Raw genomic sequence first — 22,508 nt, forward strand, 5'->3', positions numbered from 1 at the left:
GTGGGGCTACATCTCTCACACATTGCTTGCCATGAGTGCAAGTGAAGCTTGAAATAGCCATGTTTGACTAATTGTGCTTTTCACACACCTTGACCTTGTGATGAAGGTTCTTTAGCTCCTGGTTGAAACTGCTCTCTCTCACCTTTTTCCTCAGAGACCACACCTTGTTCCGCATAAACCACCTGGTGCTTAACTTAACACAGGGAAGCAATGCTGACTCCCTTCTCTCACTTCACATCTGCAGACAATCCCTGGAAACCATCAGAAGGAAAGATAATTGAAGATTCTCCAACTTCCTTCTGTAGGAATGTTTACATCTCCTTTTTCTCATTCTCCCCTTAACTTCATGCCCACACCTCTAGATACGTAAAGGTAGACTGAGAGGGACAAAAATCTGTGTAAACATACCTGTGGCTTTTCACTTTTTTCAAGGAAGTGAAATAAAACTTACTTGTGTACATCATTTGTAAATTCCACAGTACTCCCATTTGAAATTTATAATAGCCCTTTGGGGTAGGAAGGGACATTAAATTATAATATTATGTCTCTATTTCCTGAAGGAAGAAACTGAGGTTTAGAGAGGTAAGGTAATTAATTGCCAATTTGCCAAAAACCAAAAAATTAAAAAGCACACATAACACATATGATTTTGTAATTTCTATCTTTTTATAGCTCAGGATCAAACTCATTATTTATTCATCCGGCTCACATTTCTTGAATTCCTACTATGAGTGAGGCTTGGTGTTGGGGTTGGTTGGGGTGTGCTTATGTTAGATTGTGTGGCTTAAAGTTGTTCTGCACATGTCTGAATAAACCTGTCTCCCCCCCCACCCCCCCTTAATGCTTTGACTCTACTTAAGCACCACACAGTTGGTTCCTGCTTCCTATGCCATCTTCCATAACTGGAGAACTAGTTTTCTAACAAGTGTCAGTTATGATCTTTGTAGCTGTTTGCTGTAACGATTCCTTCTCAAGAATTAATGGGTTCTTATTTGTTGGACTCAGATTTTCTTGCTCACACACTTTTCCAGATTATTCCTTGTATTTAGGTTGTCTTTTGGGGAAAAGAAGAAGTCATGCATAATTATTTCCTATCCCATTAAAAATATGGCATATTGACATTTCATTTGCCAACATTTCATTAGACATTAAAAATAGGAAATAAGATACTAAATAAGTATCAATACTTAATAGACAAACCAAAGAAGAGAATAGCAAACATGTCGTTGTTTGTTTGTAATTCTTGAAATACTTGAAATGTATTACTTGTACATGTAATACTTGAAGCAATTTGGTCCTGGTGTAACAGGCAGTTTCATTCATTTAAAAATATTGGAAGGGGCGCCTGGGTGGCTCAGTCGGTTGAGCGTCTGACTTTGGCTCAGGTCATGATCTTGAGGTTTGTGGGTTCAAGTCCCGCATCGGCTCTGTGCTGACAGCTTGGAGCCTGAAGCCTGCTTCAGGTTTTGTGTCTCCCCCTCTGTCTGCCCCTCTCATGCTCATGCTCTGTCTCTCTCTGTCTCTCAATAATAAATAAACGTTAAAAAAAATTAAAAAAAAATACTGGAGACAAAGGGTGCCTGGGTGGCTTAGTTGGTTGAATATCCTACTCTTGATTTTGGCTCAGGTCATGATCTCGAGGTTATGGTTTATGGGCTCCAGTCCCATGTCAGGCTCTGCACTGGAGCCTGCTTGGGATTCTCTCTCTCCCTCTCTCTCTCTCTCTGCCCCTTCCCGGCTCGTGCTCTCTCTCTCTCTCTCTCTCTCTATCTAAATAAATAAACTTAAAAAAAAGAGAGAAAAAAATTATATATATGGAGCTAGGTAACGAGGAAGATGTGATAATGCCGTCCAGAAGGGTTTTCCTTTAAATGAGAAATTAAAGTTATAAAATATTGGCAACAAGAAATTGATAAGAATGAGTTCTTGTTAAGTTTCTTATACAGCAATACAGTAGTTATACATTATAAATTAAAAGCAAGGTAGAAGGTAAGATAATTTTCTAGGAATGGGTTAAATTATATCAATAAATCCATAGTTCAAATACAAATTGTATACCCTTCTTAGAGTATAGAGCCATTGTTGAAGTAAAATGGCAATATCTCTGTATTGGTCTCATCCAATGGTCAACTAAATTGTTTAATAGTCAGCTTAGATAAAATACTGAATTAATTTTTAAAACAATTTTTTTTGTTTATTTTTGAGAGAGAGAGAGAGAGAGAGAGAGAGAGACAGAGAATGAGCAGGGGAGGGGCAGAGAGAGAGAGGGAGACACAGAATCGGAAGCAGGCTCCAGGCTCTGAGCCGTCAGCCCAGAGCCCGACGCGGGGCTCGAACTCACGGACCGAGAGATCGTGACCTGAGCCGACGTCGGACGCTCAACCGACTGAGCCACCCAGGCGCCCCGTGCCGTCACTGATCTTTAAAGGAATCTTTTCAAAATAAATGCGAAAAGTATAAACTAGTTCAGCTTACTTGGAAGGCATCTCCAGCATCACCAGTGATACAGTAAAATACCATGAAATAGAAAGTCTAGATTCACTTAGGTTCTGGTGATTCTGAAAAAATGTATCAGTAAAAAAACCCATCCAGACACACCTCAGGAGGGATGAGATAACTAGGCAGAAAATGTTATATGCTTACATCACACTGTTTTATCCAGTTGGTTGTATATGTATTCCCAGTGATAATTTATGTGTAGAATTTAGAGTATGTAATTTTAAGATAATCAGTGAATGAGGGTAAATGCTATGCTTATGGAAATATGACAAGTGGATATTGTAAAGACAATTTCTTTTTTTTTTTCAGCTCACTCTCCTATGTATGTGACAAATACAATGCAGAGCCAGTTGTACCTTTAATTGTTCCATTCACAATCTTTACTTTCAAATGTCACCCGAAAAAAAAAATGAAATGAAATGAAATAAAATAAAATGCCACCTGAATGTGAAGGTCTTTGTTCCACCAAAAAAATAAAAGTAGCAAAAGTAATCACACGAAATATTCTTAGAAGCAATGGCAGGGTAGATAAGAGCGTGATCTGGGGCCCCAGTGCACGTGCTCAAACCCCAGTCCTGCTGCCTGTCATCATGTGACTCTGAGAAATGTACATGGCCCTCGTGTGCCTCAGTTTCTGCATCTGTAAAATGAGGACAATTAACAGCACTTCCTTCAAAGAGCTGCTGTGAAGATTAATTAAAATAACACAAGTTCTTAGAACAGTGTAAGTGCTACCTGTTCAAATTATCTGCAAAACTATTCCCTGATGAAGCAGATTTGCAGGTGTGCAGTCACAAAAGTATCTCATTTTCTTTCTTTCTTTTTTTTTTTTTTACAAACTTTTCTAATGTTTATTTTTGAAGGAGCGACAGAGCGTGAATAGGGCAGGGGCACTGAGAGAGGGAGACACAGAATCTGAGATGGGCTCCAGACTCTGAGCTGTCAGCACAGAGCCTGACGTAGGGATCGAACTCACGAACTGCAAGATCATGACCTGAGCAGAAGTCAGGCGCTTGAACTGACTGAGCCACCCAGGTGCCCCAAAAGTGTCTCATTCTAATTGAGGTATGTAAGCTGTTTCTCCAGAAGCTAAAAACAAGAACCATAGCCTAGTCAACGTTATTGCACCTGATGGATGAAGAATATATCAACAGGAGTTTGGTATTGGCCAGGGGAGGTAAAGAACAATTTATTGGTGCAAAATTCGACCTGGCTGCCATAAATGGTACTGAGCAAACTGGTTCTCCTTGTCAGGTTGAGTCCCACTGTGGAGACAGACTAACATGACTCCCAAGTTAATCCGAACCCCTTTGAGCTTACTCCATGCTCACTCACTAGGCCCCTTGCTGAGAGGAGTTTGGTTTCTTCTGTGCTGGGAAGGGAATAGACTGGCCAGCCAACTTGAGTATTACAATGTTCTTGGCATCGAGATTTCTTGTTATAATTCTTTCTATGATTGCATTCTGGGTCATATCGAGTTCTTGTGAGTTTTACTTAGAAAGACCGTATAATATGCAAACATTTTCAAATTTGAATGTATGAAACTATCATTCAAGAAATTTTGTTTTGAAACATACTAGATTCTTGTCCCTTTTGCTTCCACAACACACACACACACACACACACACACAAAACGGGATTTGGCTGGAAGGTCTGGCCTGAGGTTGAGGAACCTATGTTATTTATTAATAGACACCCCAAGTGATTCTGATGCAGGTAATCTTAGACCCCACTTTGTACTGGATTATTGAGGAATGTAACTTTACAGAGAGATCAGGATTTGAAACAAGCTCTACCTTCTTCTAAAGTCTTTTGATTTGGGAGCAAGTTATTCAACATTCCTGCGCTTCAGGTCGTCGGCTTGTGAGATGAGGTATATTGTAGGGAAAGTAGCTAACATGGTCCTCGTGTGGCAGTTCTTATGACTTTATCAATGTGTGGTGGACTTTCAGAACTTATTCATCTCAAAGAGAAGCAAAGGATCTATCAAAATGCTCCAGGGGCAGCTGGGTGGTTCGGTTGGTTAAGTGTCCAACTTCAGCTCAGGTCATGATCTCACAGTTTGTGGGTTCGAGCCCCACTGTCAGGCTCTGGGCTGGCAATAGGGAGCCCACTTGGGATTATCTCTCACCCTTTCTCTCTGCCCCTCCTCTGGTCATGCACTCTCTCTCAAAAATAAATAAATAAACATTAAAAAAAATGCTCCGAGGGGCGCCTGGGTGGCTCAGTCGGTTGAGCGTCCGACTTCAGCTCAGGTCACGATCTCGCTGTCCGTGAGTTCGAGCCCCGCGCCGGGCTCCGTGCTGACAGCTCGGAGCCTGGAGCCTGCTTCAGATTCTGTGTCTCCCTCTCTCTCTGCCCCTCCCCCGTTCATTCTCTGTCTCTCTCTGTCTCAAAAATAAATAAAACGTTAAAAAAAATAAAAAAATAAAAAAATGCTCCGAACTATGAATGCTCAAGACTAGAGCTCAGAAGAGAGCGACCCCACCAAGAAGCCTGCCCCCTTCAGAGGTCCTGTCTTTTCTGTGCACTTATTTTAAGCATCTAACCCACAGTGAGTGCTAAATGGATATCGAGTTCCTTCTCTCAGGCATGGGCAGTAGCATCCTTCCTGAGACCTTTTACTACGTATCCCTTTATTTCAGAATTTCCAACTTGACCAAGTAAAGTTCCAAAGCACACGGTGGTACCTCACACTTTTGTTCTGTTTAGGGGAAACAGCTCTCAAATTAAAGTTAAAAAAAAATTGTCTATTTTTCAATCTTACCTCTGCAGCTAAAAAAGTAAACCACAGCCTGGTGATGCTTTTATTTATATTATGGAGTTTTTCAGCTGGAAATAAACTTGAAATCATCTGGCCTTTGTCTAATGTAAAGATGAAGACACTCAGAGCTGTGTCTTGATTCCTGTTTCTTGTCCTTTCTGTTACTCTATTTTTTTTAATGGTCCTCTGGATAGATGTGTCACAGCTACTCAGAGCGCTTTGAGCTGTGAGCATGGGTCGGGAGTGGCAGGTTACACATTGACTGGGTTCTGTCCACGGTAAGGAGTGGCCGTGTGAGTGACTTTAGACAGCTTTGCTGTGCTTCCCAGATGAGCATCTGACAAAGTCCAGGCACTTTGGATACCACAGCATGCTGACAAATGGCTTGACAAATGGGAGATGTAAAGAGGGTGCTGGTGGGTGGGACAGGAAGCTAATTCTCCCCTTGGGAATATTGTAGACAAAAGCTAAGGGCTACAAAACGATTCCTGAGTATGTGACTTTTTAAAAGCTTCATTTGACTTAACTGGAATGCCTCTTTTTGTCATGAGTTATTTTGTGTTTCATTTGATACGCGTTGGCAACTATCAGAGGATTGGTCCTTTCTATTATGAAGGCTAAGTTAGAAATTCATTTTAGTTTTAGATGGTGAATTCATTATGGAAATAAGAGGAAGTGTGCTTTGTCTATTCCTTATAGCATTATAATTTTTTTCTCTGTAAGATATTGGGAACTGAGAGTTATATGCATAAGCGTTTAGACCTTAAACTTGGTTTGTACACACTGAGAAGAACCAAGGTTCAGCTTGATACCCCAGAAATCAATTTTTCACTCCAAGCTTTTCTTTAACGTTTATTTATTCTTGAGAGAGACAAAGAGAGAGAGAGGGAGAGAGAGAGAGAGAGCATGAGCAGGGGAGGGGCAGAGCACAAGAGAGACGTCGAATCCAAAGCAGGCTGCAGGCTCTGAGCTGTCAGCATAGATCTCGATGCAGGGTGTGAACTCATGAACCATGAGATCATGACCTGAGCTGAAGTCGGATGCCCAACCTTCTGAGCCACCCAGGTGCCCCATCACCCCAAACTTTTAATAGGAGTATTAAAAATCCATTTCACCCTCACAACACACTTTTGTCTACTCCTGATTAACGGGTCCTGATTCTGTGACTAATTTTTTATATCCTATTTGGCCAAACTACTTTCCAGAGAATGAGGGATGAATTATGTGTGATCTGTAACACTGGCAAACAGTGCCATGTATTATTTCAGAGCCTTGATGGAAGGACAACAATAAGATAGTAGTGGGGACGGGGAAGACATGAGAAGGGAGGAAGGATAGAAGAAAGGATAGGAAGGCAGATAGGAAGTCAGAAAGGAAGGAGAGATTGAAGTAAGAGGGATGAAAGAGAGGGAGAAAAAAAAAGACAAACATCAAGGAGAATGAATAGTTTGGCTACATTAAGAGCTAATGGGAAATGGTGGTTTCTGGGAGAGTGAGGGCTTAGGTTAAGTAGGGGGAAGATCATGAGAGAGGCAAAAACTCTGTTCATGCTCATCTCTATCTTTCTAGGAGTAGGGGCGCCTGGGTGGCTCAGTCGGTTGAGCATCCAACTTCAGCTCAGGTCATGATCTCACGGTCTGTGAGTTCAAGCCCCACGTTGGGCTGTGTGCTGACAGCTCAGAGCCTGGAGCCTGTTTCGGATTCTGTGTCTCTCTCTCTCTCTGCCCCTCCCCTGTTCATGCTCTGTCTCTCTCTGTCTCAAAAATAAATAAACATTAAAAAATAATTTATCTTTCTAGGAGTCAGCACAGATGCTACCAGACACGTCTCCCCTATTGACATATTTATTGACACCTGTCCACCACATGACTATTCCTTTGTGTTCTGCTCACCTACTCCCGGTAGAAGCATCAGGGGACTCAAGAATGTCTGTGTTTGATTTCCTTAACTCAGTCTCTTGACACCATTCAGTGTGCTCTAGCAGAAAAAAAGTGGGATTTGCAATGTAACATATCAAACTAATGGCACACGTCTTCCATATGTCTACAATGTGATCTTGCACAAATTATAAAACCTATGACTCAGTTTCCTAATCTGCTGAATAGGGATAATAATTGGCTCTTAGAGTGGGGTGCTGGAGGGGGCTTGTACCAACTCATGAGAGACCAGAGTGCCCATCTGGTCCTACATTAGTAGATTGAGACTGAAATATCAGTAATGAAAATATTTACACTAGAGACATTGGCAAAGACTACAGATTGAGACCCTGCTTCTTTCCAGGCAACCTATTGTTAAACATGTATTAGTACATCTCTGCTTATGGTAAGATAATAAATAGTTTCTCATCAATTGCAGGGATGCAATATTAATTTTCCTTTACCTGAGCAATATCTATAGAATAATGTATCTGAAAACTTTTGATCTCAACACCCCTAGATAAAACAGAATGACCATAAATTGTTATTTGGAAACACCCTTTCATATTATTATCTCCATACTTAGTTTATGGAATTTTATGTATAATTCTGTTGTTTTCTGTCTGTTTCTCTTTCAAGACAGCTCAAAAGAGATTAGAACAAATTCACCTCTTTCCTCTAATACTCCTTACACGATGAATAATACAATGTTCTGTGGAGATCATTATAATATTGCATTTTAGTGATGATTTTAAATGTGAGCATACATAGTTCAACATCTTTTTGTTTGGTTTTTGTTTTATTTATTTATTATTTTTTTAAGTTTATTTATTTTTGTGAAAGAGAGAGCACAAGATGGGAAGGGGCAGAGAGAGAGAGAGAATCTGAAGCAGGCTCCAGGCTCTGAGCTGTCAGCACAGAGCTGGATGCAGGGCTGGAACCCACTAAGTGTGAGATCATGACCTGAGCCAAAGTTGGATGCTTGACCGACTGAGCCACCCAGGTGCCCTGTTTTTGTTTTTATTTTTGAGAGACTGGGGGGTGGGGGTAAACATGTGAGTGGGGGAGGGGCAGAGAGACAGGGAGACAGAGGATCCAAAGCTGGTTCTGAGCTGACAGCAGAGAGCGTGATGCAGGGCTCGAACTCATTAATTGAGAGATCATGACTCCAGCCAAAGTCAGACGCTTAACTGACTGAGCCACCTGGGCTCTCAGTTCAATGTCATCTTTAATGGGTTTTGATGAGTTACAAGCGTAACACGGCAAGTTGTATGGGTTTAACATATATAAAAGACAGGAAAAAAGTTTCTTGAGAGAGATGGCCTTTGTGCTGATCTGTAAAATAGGGTCAGATCTCCCTGGAAGGAGGTAAGAATAAAGTATAAGATAGATGGGTCAGAGAAGTCTTAATTGCATGAGGAAGGGCAGAAACCTGGGATACAGCTGGAGAGATTTGTGTGGGTAAGGAGTTTAAAATACAGTTGGAAGGTCAGGCTGAGACTGACCTTAAAAGGCAGACAGAGGAGTTTGTACTTCATTCGCTAGCAAGAGAAGGGCACTGGAGTAAAAATCATCAGAACTCTACTTAGGAAGACTGACTAGGTAGTGTGAAAGATGAAATGGGGAGAGAGCAGACCGGAGAGTCGTAGAGTATAGGTCCCCCCCTAGCCTTAGCTGACTTGTCTGCCCCGTGCGGACAATAAATAATGTTCTCCTTTAGGGGTTATTGCCATGATCAGAGGCAGTCATGGTTGTAAAAGAAGCACATGAGCCTGGCATCAGATAGATACCTAAAGGACCCTCCCTTCCTTCCAACTCTGTCTTCCTATAGTTGACTTTTTACATTCCCCATAATAATAGCATACTTCAGACATAATTGGGAGCTGATAACATACAACTGGGTGGAAAAGATGCCAGTAATCTGTAAAGACACAGATGGAAACTGTTTTCCTTTAAAACACTTAAGGGCAAGAGAGGGATGTGTGGGAGGCAGACCTGCCATAGAAATACTGTTCTAGTATGTAGGCTCTGATTCTCAGCACTCACGTAATTAGCACATCTTGACAGGGTGAAAGCGGCCACCCAGCCTCTCTCTTTGAAGGGGCAGAGGTCAATGACAGCTGCTGCTTGGGCCTTTGTGGGGGGTGGGGGTGGGGATATGCTGCTTGAGACCAGCTGGGGGAAATAGATCCGCGGGAAGAGTGGTCACTCAGTGATGAGAGCTCTGTTCCTTTTTCTTGTAAACAGTGAACACCCTTGAAGGCCCATCTGCACTGTTCCAATACATTCTGCACCTGGGTTTTTGTTTTCTTTGCTGAGGAACAGTTGCCTGGTATGCACCAGGAGTCCCCATCTGCCTCACAGATAGTCATGGAGCTCTTGACTGTGTGCATTTTATCTGAGAATGAGTTACTCAGTTCATCCCCACTCCAAACAAAAGTCTCCCCCTGGCCCCAAATCGCAATTCTATGAATGTTTCAGTGGCAGAATTCTATTGTAGTGTCCGGTAAAAAATTATGTACCTGCACATGATGTAGAAATGATACACTTCTTGCCTGGTCATTTAATTAAAGTCTCCTACTTTTTCAGACTTCGACTTCAGATTTTTTGGCAAACTTCAGTGTCTGCAAAAACACTGTTCCTCCGAAAATTCCAAAACACTTTACATTTGTCACTTGGTGAGAAGTACTGAAATTTGTATTTTGCGAGTTCAAAAAGCAGGAAACCAAAGAGTCAAATACTTGCCAGCACCCTTTTGGAAAGCCAGAGAAACAGAGGGGCAGATAATTTATGAATCCGTAAGCGCCCAAATTCTAATTCAGCCTACTAAATTCTTTACAATGTCTTTTTGTGGATTGTTCCTTCCTGCCCAGTTATTGTTGCATACAGAGTATATGCCTTTCTTAAAAGGCAGCAGCATCTGATGGAGGGGTGCTCTTTTGCCCTTTCCTCAAGGAAGGGAGAACCAAAGAGATTTCCTATCATACCTAGAAATTCCGTCTATTAACTTATTATTCTGAAAACATGTCTGCCTAGATCACTGGAAGTGGCTGAGCAGAGCTGGGACCCCAGTCTAGAGCTAAGGAATGCAGTCTTTTAAAGAGAGTGGACTTAATGGACTACAAACATTTTTGCTACACTGTACCACTAGGTGGCAAATACTCTAGCTAAGCGTAGGCTGATTCCTGTTCCCCATTCTGGGTCCTAACAGCACTGGCAGTGTGATGTGGAAATTGAACTCTCTCAGCCACTCCTGGTGACTCCGAAGTGCCTTTCCACAGTGAAGAGGGCACCACTGAAAAGCAGTTCACAACAGGTTTTGACGTTTACTGCCCAGTGTGCTTAAATGAACACACCAATTCCATGAAGACACGGGTGACAGAAAGCTTGCGTATGCTTTTGACAGAATTTTATTTGGTTTGTCCCTGTCCAAGTATCTTTATCCTTAAAACGAGGGCTATTATGTACCTTACAGAGTTGTGGTGAGAGTTAAGTGAAATAACCCTGGAGAGTTACCTGGTGAGTACTAGCTTGTCAATTAATGTTTGTTCAAAGAGTGACTGAATCAGTCAGCAGCCAAAATACAGAGAGTTTCCCTGAAATGCCATGACTTGAACATTGCCTTGCCCCAAAAGGGAGAATTTTAAAAATTTTAAATTATTTTACAAGAAAGTAGACAAAATTGTTTTATAAAATATGTGTGTGTGTGTGTGTGTGTGTGTGTGTGTATGCACAAAACTTTCTTCCAAAACTTTCTGATAAAAGGTGACTCACCTTTTGGAAATACTCTAAGAGTGGATTATCATTGTAGGTCCTGGATACAGGTCTATTATGAATGCAAGAGGCCACAGTAATTCAGTCTAATTATATATTTTTTTCCCTTTGAGCAAGGACTAGGTGGGTTTTTTGTTTGTTTGGTTTTGTTTTAGAGATAGTGAGCATGAGTGGGGAAGAGGGGAAGCAGGAGAGAGAGGAAATCTTAAGCAAGCTCCACACTCAGCAATGAGTCTGATGCAGGGCTTGATCCCACGACCCCGGGACCATGAGCTGAGTTGAAATCAAGAGTCAGATGCTCAATCAACTGAGCCACCCAGGGGTCCCTGATGACTAGGTTTTTTGAGAACTCTGTAGTTGTAGATGATGAGACATAAAGTGTACAGACTGCTCAGTGTTCCTTAGATGTTTAAAAATAAAAATGTGGATAATAATGTAAATTTACCCCTGAGTATTTTGAATAATTAAATAGTCCATTCCATGTTTAAGATTGCTTCCAGGATTTACAAGGTGGGAAACTTCATTCCATCATTTAAAAAAAGCTGTATAAGTGGAAAGAGTTAGGATATATGATGAACATACAGTCTTTTAAAAACAAATTCTCCAAACTCTATCCGTCATGGTCAGATACTTATATTTCACCAACAAAATTCATTAGAAGACAAAATAAACTTCTGTATAGTATAGCTCAGCCAGCCCAACTCTGTGATATAATTCATTTTGTAGATGGCACAATTACAGAGCAACTTTTCATGTGTTTCAAAACAAAGACTCCTAAAACAGCTCCCGATTCAGTCCAATTAGGCATGTTTTTGGTTTATTTGTTCCTTTGATGATAATGTTCCTTGCGTTTGACTGTGCATCTTATACATCATTTTCACTACGTTTCTCTCTTCTACATCCCTGTGAAGTGGGTTCGTTATGAAGAGGGAGACTTCGAGACTCTGAGAGGCTGTTTGTTCTCACCTACGTGCCTGCTGTGACTTGGCAAAATCAGGGTTAGAACCCAGGTCTCCTGACTATGAGTTCAGTGCTCACTCACTCTGCAAGTCTGTAGGTCTCTCTGTGGCTTTAAGAAACTGGCTTCGGATATGGATTGAGTTTTAGCTATAAAGAGGAGGTGCCACTCAAGCCCTGTATCAATTCAACTGCAGAAATAGTAGAGGAACAGGTACTAAGCAGGTTGGGGCAAGAAAAATAAAGGAAAAGATATATCTGGAGTAAGACGAGAAAGAGGAAAAAAAGAAAAATGGAGGAGAAAGTGGATGGAGGAGGGGGAAGAGAGGGCCACTCATCAATTTTCAGATCACTTCTTTGGATTCTGTTGCCTTCCACACCCACAGCTCTTATGACACCTTCAGGTGCTTCAGCCATGTTCTTCCATAGAACACTGTTCCTCTTTCATTGCGGTATTTACCACACTACATTACATTACTTGTTTAGCCATTTCCTTACTTTTTGTTAAGCCCCGTAGAGACAGGTGATGTCTTTCACACCATGAATATGGATATGCAATATGTGCTTACTATATATATTTTGAATGCATTTATAAATAGGGAATAGTATCATACCTTGCACGGCTTGGATGCCACTAAGTTTTGGTCATGTCTCTTCTACAGGCAAAAGATCTTGAAGCTAGGATGCTTGCTTGAAAGTGGATCTGAAATGGTTGGATCTTCAAGGAGTTGCCACTTACATTAATGAAATATTTGCTATTATTCAGAAAATGTAATGGATATTAAAGACTTTAAATGAGACTAGAGGACAAGTTCCTCTCTGTTGAGGTGTAGTTTTTTTTTAAATTTTTTTTAACGTTTATTTATTTTTGAGACAGAGAGAGACAGAGCATGAACAGGGGAGGGGCAGAGAGAGAGGGAGACACAGAATTGGAAGCAGGCTCCAGGCTCTGAGTCATCACCCCAGAGCCCGATGCGGGCTCAAACTCACAGACCGCGAGATCGTGACCTGAGCTGAAGTCGGACGCTTAACCGACTGAGCCACCCAGGCGCCCCTAGGTGTAATTTTTTTTTAAATGAATGATTGCTGATTCTACTCCATTTCTTTATAGTAAGTTTTCAAATTACATAATTGGCCATGATTTGCATTACAGCCATCTTAGAAAGTGAGTTTATTTCATAATACTGAATCTGTTTGGTAGTGGAAAGTTTATTTCTTTTTCTTCACTAATTTGATTAGGAAGCCCATTTCATTCTCTTATGATAATAATGGCTCTAATGCTTTTGATCTGTGCCCGAGGTCATTTATACCTCAAGAGGCTTTATGCATCTTTTCTATCTTGTTTCACTTCCTGAGTTTAAAGACGATCTTTATTAAAATATCAGGTATTTGAATAAGAAAACAGGTAAGGAAAAAGAAGGTCTTCCTGAGAAAGAGTTTCTTTAATTGAGTTTTATGTTAGAACTTATAAGAAGTATTTGAACTCTATAGAACCCTAGGGCAATTCTTTAAGGGCTTCTCTGTCTCCCTACTATTTAAATCTTACTTAAACTGGAGGATAGGCACATGTTTTTAGAAGATGGAAAATCATAAACTGCAACTCTTCAGCTTACTCTGTATGTGAATTTCTTTCACTAAATTGTATAATATGAATCATATTATTAACATCAGACTCAAGTAGATGTTTTGTTTTTCTGAAGCTTAGGACCCATTTAAAATTCTGACTTTTTGGGATAGTAATCCCAGTTCACTTGGTGAATAGTCCAGAAACGTTTTTAGTTAATGAATAAGTCTTGAAATCATATGAAATTTGAAAGACAGCTGTGTGTATGTCTGTGACAATGCATTTTGAATTGTAAAAAAATTTTTTTAATGGACATCTTCTGATTGTGCATGTTAATATGGAGCCCTCTACACAGAGGCTAGACAATTGCTAGGCTGGTATAGGGTCTGGAATTTCTGAAAAGAAAACACAATTTTAGCCTAGCCACTGTCCTACTTCCATGTAGAGGGCTCCATATTAGCTTACACAATCAGAAGACACCCACTGAAGGACATTTTTGTAACTCAAAATGTATTCACATTGTTCAAACTTCAAACAATGTAAACAAATATACATTGAAAAGTGTTATTCCAATTCCCACCTATCTTATACAGATGCACTATAGGTAACCACTTCTATTAGGTCCTGTTTTTCTGTTTCTAATGTGTGCTTTAAGAAAGAACATCTACTACTGGGGTGCGAGAGTGGCTCAGCTGGTTAAGCCTCCAACTCCTGGTTTCGGCTCAGGTCATGTTCTCACTGTTCCAGAGGTAGAGCTCCACATCGGGCTCTGCACTGATAGCACAGAGCCTGCTTGGGATTCTCGCTCTCGCTCTCTCTCTGCCCCTCCCCTGCTCTCTCCCTGTCTCTCTCTCTTAAGATAAATAAATCCATTAAAAAAAAAAAGAAAGAAAGAAAGAGCATCTACTAACTGCTTAGTGTCAGGGATGCACTAGTAACAAATTACAGTCTAGAGAGTGAGGCAGACAGCAAAAACTCACACAAATAGTAGAATTATTACAAATTGCCTTACATTTCTTAAATAAAATAATGGGTATTGAGAGGTCAGTGGTTCTCAAACCTGAATGGGGAGCAGAATCACTTTTTTTTAAAGAGTACTAATAGATCTACACTGTAAAAATAAACTATACACTATAGAAAACTATACAGTAAAAACACATATATTCCCCAAGTGCTTTTCCCCCAAAGGTTAAGTTGTAATATGTATAGGTATTGTTCAAGATATTTTATATATAAATTCAAACAGACTTATAGATACATATATAATGTTAAATATGACTTGTTATCTCAGAATTTCTGCTGAGGCTCCAAAAGTCTAGAACAATAAAATAGGTACCAAGTTCTCCCTTCATCGTAAAGCAAGATACTAGATTGTCTATATAGGGTGTACTCAGAAGCCTTAAAGTTTTGTGTGGCCACTGTTGGCTCATTATCCATTACAAGGCTATATACAAAAAGAAACTTGGGAGAACATTTCTGGAACATTGTGTTTCTGTTTATGGATTCCTTTCCTCACTGGGGTGGGGGGGGGAGCGGATTTGGGGGATCTTTCCTCTTCATATTAGCCCAAGTGGGAAAGCATGTTTTGTGAGACTTACTGACAGATTGTGACCTGTGTCATCTGGAGTTTGGAGGGCACAGGGATCCTGACTTGCGTTTGCCAAGTCAAGGGCAGTAGACTCTTGAGGGACAGAGATGAAGAGATGATAGAGGGCTGCAAGTGCTTATTTTCTGAGGGAGGAGATGTGGACAGAGGACAAATGTGGGCGGGTGAGAGAAATCCTATCAGGAATCATCTTAAAATGATCTCATCTAAGGGGACTGCTTGGAAGGACCATGGAACCTCAATAGAAGATTGGACCCTCTGAGTCCAAAGGCTGAGGGAATGACCTAAGCAACCAGCCAGGGAAGTATCCAGAGACTAGCAGTTGGAGGTCCCCAGCCTGGACACTCTGATCTCAAAAGAAGAAGAGTATAGTGATTGTGCAGCCGCCACAGCCAGTGGGGACCAATGCCAGATTATAACTGCACAGCCACCTACAGCTGTGTCCCTTCCCCTTAATAATGCCTCCCTTAAAGCTCAACCTTAGAAAGATCAGAAACAGTGGTATTAAGTGGTGACAGGAAGACAATTACAGCAAGGAGACTAGAGAAGGAGCTAGTCACTTTCTTCTGTTCCTCTCCCCCATTCTAGGCTTCTAAGCCTCAAGCCAGCTATAGTCTTGGGGTTCGGGAAATGGGGTATTATTTTATTTTAACGTTTTCACTGTTTTACTTTTTACTTAAAAACTATTTTATTAACACCTATTTTATGCAAAATTCATACTTTCAGTGCTCAGATTTTAGGGAGGGGATAATTTTAAGTTAAATGTTTCATTGTTACCCTCAACTAGTGTTGGTAAAACTGGATCTCACCTCCAAAAAAACCCCTGATTTTTGGCATTGGTCAACTTTGTGGTGTAAATACTTCCATTATGTCTAATATCAAGCTACCAAAGCTTTAACAACCAGTGTGAAAAACCTCTGAATAGTAGACAAATTTAAAACGAAACTGAGCTGGCGCAAGCTCAGTTGACATTGTTTTTGAATAAGCAGAGAAGAGAAAAACTATAGGATAAGTTTATCATTATGGAGTCTTGGGTGGGGATTGGTGGGAGCAAGAGAACAGGCCCAGAGAATGAAGTTAGCAGGGAGTGATAAGAAATAATTACATATCTGTATTAGGGTTCTCCAGAGAAACAGAAACAATCAGGACATCTCTTTCTCTCTCTCTCCCTCTCCCCCTATCTATTATAACGAATTAGCTCATACAGTTATGGAGGCCTAAAATCTGTGGCTGGCAAGATAGAGACACAGGAGAGCCAATGGTATGCTTCCAGCATGAGTCTAAAAGTGTGAGAACCTAGAGAGCCAATGATGTAAGTTTAAATCTAAGTCCAAGTCAGAAGACAATAGAAGACCTATGTCCCAGCTTGAAGACAGCCATGCAGAGAGAAATTATTCTTTCTTATCCAGCTTTTTTGTTCTACTTAGGCCTTCATTGGATTGGCCGAGACCCCCACACATTAGGAAAGGCCAATCTGCTTTACTCAGTCTACTGATTCTGATAGCAATTTTATTCAGAAACACTCTCATGGACACATCAGAAATAACGTTTAACCAAATATCCGGACACCGCTGTGGCTAGTCAAAGTTGACACATAAAATTAACCATTACAGTCTTTTTATTATTGAACTCAGCTCACTGAGTTTAAGTATCTATGGAACAGGATATTAAAAGTGACATCCCGAATGTTGGCTAAAGCTGAAAGCTGAAAACAATAAGAGATAAGTATTCCCATATTCTAAAGAGAATTGCTAAATTGATCTCCTCTTTTCGCATGGTAAATGAACTTGTCTCCTCAAGTAGCAGGATTTATATCCAGCATGTAGAGGGATAAATTATAATTTAGAGAGATCAAGTTTCTAAAGAAATGTAGAGAAGTAGAAAATATTTTGACTTTTCTTTTCCCAGAGAGAAGAAGAGGCTGTTTCTTTTCTCAGCCAAATAACAGCCTCTAAGTCAAGAAACATTTAGGAGGCTGGGCAGGCATGTATTGGAATTGACTGGGCTACAGGATTATGCGCTGAAGTAGCCATGGGCCCTGACCAAAGCATCAGGTATGACCTCAGTGCATGTTCCCTAGTGGTGGGGAGTCTAGGTTGCAATAGGGATTAGTGATCACTTCGCACCTTGAAGATCCTGAAAGTGGGAAGCTAGCAGGTTGAGGAAAGAAGGCCACAGTTGGGTAAACTGCCCATTAGCAGGGAAGTAAAGCATGTTATTTCTTGAAGATAAAGGAGCATGTAGGATGGTGGCTAGGTCTAGCTGTCTTGAAAGGAGCGTACCCCAGTGGGCTGCCTGCTGGGCCAGGGCACTCCAACTAAAAGGGGCTCTCTCATAATTTTTAATGACAGTGAGTGGATGTGTCCCAGTCTAAAGGTTTTGAAGCATAGAGCTAGGATGTAGCTAAGAATATGTATTTTTAAAAAGATTTTCCAATTATGGCTAATATATTAGGCCAAGGTTAGATGCTATCGGATTTGTAGATGGTAACCTGTTTGAACATTCCTCTACAACCACCTGCCTCATCACTGCCTCTCTACAAAAATAAACAATCTAGAAATAGTACACTTTTTCAAGCTTCTTGGAGACCACATATATAAAAATGCAAATGGGAATATACATGCAATTATAGACATGATTTCTTATTTCCCTTACTGCTCGAACAAGCGCATACTCTGTGACTTCCAAATATACTCTTTTTCTTTAGCATATTGGTGTTAAATTGCTGTATTCCTGGGAACTGACAATCAGCTACTCAGAGAAGTTGTAACTGTCCTCACTTCCACCCTTGTTTCAGAAATTAGAGGGACTGAAGTGCAATCACATATAGTTGTTTTCTGATGTTTTCTTCCTAAGTTTTAAGTTGATTTCACTCTAACATTTCAGCATCTTCTCTCCTTTTCAGTGGTCTCAGTTCAACACACACAGCAATCATGTTGCAAAGCAGAATATAACATATAAATGGTGTACACACATACTTTTCTCAGGGGAAAAGTATACGTGTTTTAAGGTATAATTCTTTTTCCTGCATTTCAAAATATCACTCATACTATAAAGAGAACGGCAGTAGGGTTTAGCAGAGCAAGCTGTTACAGATGAGAATAAATCCTCTCTGGCCTGAGTACACATCCTCACTGAAGCCAGCTCAGTTCTGACAGCCGTCTGGAGAGCTGAGCTTCCCTAGGTGCTTTGGGGTGAATGTAATTCCTGACATTGCTTTTCCTTATTACCATTTTGAGACACTGCCCAGGGAGATGGCCAAGATCCGTGCTTTTAGGACACACGGCTGGCTTCGGTCATTTATTTATTAGCTTTGATTTTGAATCTATTGTCAAGGTCTATCTCTGAAAAGTTGGAGGAAGTGAGGAGCTTTCTTAGAGGTTAGCCCATGTGACCGCCCAGAGATCTGGAGCAGGACTTTGCGGAACTGTACAGTCTGGTTGCAAGTTGCATCCTTGAATATCTCCAAAAAGAAATCAAGAAATAAAAACCATTAAAATACACACAGATCTATATCTCTATATTGCTTCTTTTGAATAAGGGGACATCTTAGTTTGTTTGTTTTTGTTTTTGTTTTTTCACAAGAAGAGATAGATAAAGATCCCTATTCCCTTAGTTCCACATGCCATCCTTTCCCTTCTGTCTTAAAACCAAATTCCAGTCTGCTGACACTGTTCTCCTCATTTCTTCCTCCTCAGATTCCTAATCTGGTGTCGTGATTTCACAAACAGTCCAACATAATAAAAGATTCCACTGATTTCCCAATATGGGGACAGTGACACATATTCACGCCCAGACCACATCCAGTTCAGAGTGTGATGATCATATGTGTGTGGATCCTGCAGAATTTTTGGTGTTCACATTTTGTACTGGAACAGAAACATTTGAATGCGTTCAGATTCTTAATTTCGCTCTAAGAAAATTTAGCCCTTGGCCTTCTGGAGTTAATTTACCACACGTATTGTTTCCATCATTAAGGGTAATATGACTGACCTATTGCAAGTGTTTGGATGGACAAACTGGCAGGTTTCGCCAAACTGCCTTTTCTACTTTCTATTGGCAATACACTATACAAGTCTCAGAAAGCCAGAGACTAAATAAGATTTCAGAAATGAAGCTTTGTTATGCAGACCCTTTGTAATGCTGGCCCCAACACAGGGAACTAGACATGAGCCTATTTAGAATATTGCCATCCAGTGTCCAAAAGATATATTACAGTTCTAGCTTATCACCTGCCACAAGACCAAATGGATTGCCATGTTCTCGAAGATGTGCAAAGCTAAGTGCCCTTAAAGTATAACTCTGTCTATGGCCTACATTTGGACTCAGAAGTGAAGAGCATTTGCTAGTCTATGACCTTGGGCGCAATAGCCAGTTACTTACAAAGCTATAGATGTTTAGGCTATGGATGTAGTCAGAGATGACTGCATCAAAGTTTCCTGAACTTTCCCGGATGTCATCTTCTTCAAGTTTTGTGAGTATTAGAGCACATAGTATACAAAAATACTCTAAAACAGTGCCTGGACATCGTAGGCACTCAGTAATATTAATATCTTTTCCTTTTGCCAAATAAAAATATGTAGAAATCCTTCTAAGGGAGTGATACAGAGGTCACTTGCATGCACCTTGTTCTATGTATTAATGACATGTTTGGGCAAAATTTTAGAAAACATTTTAAATGACCCATCATATTAAATTATAAAGTTTTAGCCCTTGGAAAACTTAAAGCTAATAAAGGCACTGTGTTAATACATGTACATCAACACAACAAAACATATTTTTCTCCCGGGTCCCCTGTGAACTCTGTGCCACTTTCAGCAGGTTTGACGTTGTTTAATGGATGCCACCATCACTCTCCTAGTTTCCCAGGCTGGAGGTCACTGGGGCATCTATAGTTTCTTCCTACCTCACTCCCAACAGGTCTCTCAATCATGTTAATACTGCCTCCAAAATACTGCTAGCATTTGTTTCCTTCCTTCCAGACCTCTGTCACTGCCTTATGATTCTTGCAGGATTACTGCGGTTGCCTCCTAGGTGACTCCCCTGCTTCTCATCTCTCCAGTCCAGTTTACCCATGACATTGAGCAATCCAATTACACCCCTGCAGAAGCTTAAACACTAACCAAGCCTCTCATTTTTTTTTTCCTTCTAACCCCATGTGATCTAATCTAGACACAAAAATGTTCTTCCTTCCATTCTATCTTACCTCAATCCTATTGATTATCCAAAAGTTTCTGCGCGGTTCTCCTGGGTTTGTCAAAAGATAATACAAATGCATGGGTAGAGTGTGTGAGACCTTTTGTGATCTGACTTCTGTTTATCTCTCCTTCTTCATGCTTCACCCTTCACATCCTGCTTCAGATATTTTGTGTCAGCAGGTCTAATCCCTTAGAGTTTCTCAAACTCATCCTGTCCTCTCTTAAATCCTTTTATTGTAGATACCTCACCTTTGCCTGGATGTTTCCTTCTTCAGGACTTATCTCAGTCATCACCTCATCTATCCAGCCTTCTAGATGTTTCTTCTGTAGACTATCAAATAATCTGGTGAAAACTTCTGTCATACTTTTACCCCACTTAATTCAAATAATTTATTTATTCCTACTATGATATTCTCAGTTCTCAGAAATTCTTGGAAGTTCTCAGAGTCAAGTCAATTGACCACAAGTCAGACCACTGGAAACAAATCATCAAAAGTCAGTTAGCTCCCTAGTGAACTAACCAAGTTTGAAATGGCTTAGAACTTCGGCTTCTTAAGGGCAAAGCCTTATATTATTAATTTAGGTGTACTCAATTCCTATTCTAGTGCCGAGCAGAGCTCGCACTCAATAAATGATCTCCCTAATATAATTTAATTACTAGTCTCTTTATGTCTCCAAACATTGTTAGTTCCAATGGCAGTGGTTTTATTTTTTTCATGAAAAAACCATTTCCCAACAGTTCCATTTTAGAAGCAAAGTCAATATTCTGTAAGAATAATGAAGACATTTTCATGTCAAGAAGTGATTCTCTTTTCCAAAAATATCGAGCCAGTTTCCTTATCCTTTTTCTTTTTATATGATTCCCACTTCAGCCCATATAATTTGCATTTTCTTTGGCTAAAAAGTCCCGCAGCCCAGGAGGGCATTCTGAGAACTTTCATGTGGTTATCATTTCTGGGAAAATCATTCCCTTGCATACATATGTTTGTCACGTTTGTCTTTCTCTGTCTGCCTAGGGCTCTGGGTTGACATTGTTTAGAGACTACAATGTTGTCATTTTCAAAATCAGAAAAAATAAGCAAATCAGAGGATGGGGAAACAAACATTGGAACATCCTTAAGGATCCATATCAACCATAGGAAAGCTATCGAGACTACAAGTATGTTCATGGCCTAAAGATTATCTACAGCATTTATTGCATTGTATGTCATTGATAGACCCAGATGATACTGTTGCATCAGAAGATTTTTATGATAGCTGTCTTTCTATGACCATAACATGATATTTACTCATTAGTACCATAAAGATAATTCAATAAAATTTGTTTCAAAAGTCTGAAGCACTCTTTTTAAAGAAGATCAGATATACTATACCAGGCCCTCTTTAAACTGGTCAAGAGGAGATGACATAAAATGAGTGTGTTTTCTACACTTATTTATTCATTCCTCTAGTATTCCTCTGTTCCAACAAAATAATTCTTGAGTATTTATTTAGTGCAATGACCTGGACTCATTCAAAGATAAAAGTCAAGATTCTTGTTCTTGAAAAACTAATAGAAGTAATAAGGACAAGGCAACATTTTTGCATAAAGAAGATAGAAACTAAAACAAAATGAAGACATATAAACAATGGTAAAGAAAGCACAGAAGAGAAAAATGACTCATTTCTAGCCACAGAAATCAGAGAAGGCCACTTGGAGGAGATGGAGACGGATTTCAAATTTGAAGGACGACCAGAATTTCAGCAAGTGGAGATGAAGGGGATGCACATTTCAGAAAAAGATGTGCCTAAGCACAATGGTGGGCAAGTAAGGCTCTGATTTGGGGAACGGTTTATAGACATTTCTTAGGTGTGTAATGGTGAAGGAAAATGGTGGAAGATGTCTGCAATGAAAGTATAAAGTCTTTTGTATGTAAGGTAGAGTCATTTGAATTATACTTGGCAGGTGAAGGGTGGCTACAAAGTCTTGAGTTGGAATGAGGGAGTAGGGATGTTCTTAAATTGATTAACCTAGCAGCGCATGCGTATTCACTTTCATTTGCTGCTGCACCAAATTACCACAAACTTAGTGGCTTAAAACAGTACAAATTATAGGTCTGTAAGGCGGAATTTGAGGCAGGTCTTGCTGGGTTAAAATCAAAGTGTTGGCAGGACTGCATTCCTTTCTGGAGGCATCAGGGGGGAATGTTTCCCTGTCTTTGCTTTTTCCAACTTCTAGAGGCTCGTTGCA

General features: G+C 40.3%; 1 protein-coding gene across 1 annotated transcript in view; it reads right to left on the bottom strand.

The window, feature by feature from the left end:
• Positions 1 to 212: 212 nt before the first annotated feature.
• The window catches only part of CFAP299 (cilia and flagella associated protein 299), a 631,144-nt gene continuing 608,848 nt past the window's right edge, over positions 213 to 22,508 (bottom strand). The window contains exon 7 of the mRNA XM_047857288.1: positions 213 to 251. Coding sequence (XP_047713244.1) covers positions 228 to 251 — 24 coding nt within the window. The 3' untranslated portion in view covers positions 213 to 227. The remainder of the gene's footprint in view (positions 252 to 22,508) is intronic.

The sequence above is a fragment of the Prionailurus viverrinus genome, chromosome B1, assembly GCF_022837055.1.
Source record: "Prionailurus viverrinus isolate Anna chromosome B1, UM_Priviv_1.0, whole genome shotgun sequence".
NCBI classification, from domain to species: domain Eukaryota; kingdom Metazoa; phylum Chordata; class Mammalia; order Carnivora; family Felidae; genus Prionailurus; species Prionailurus viverrinus.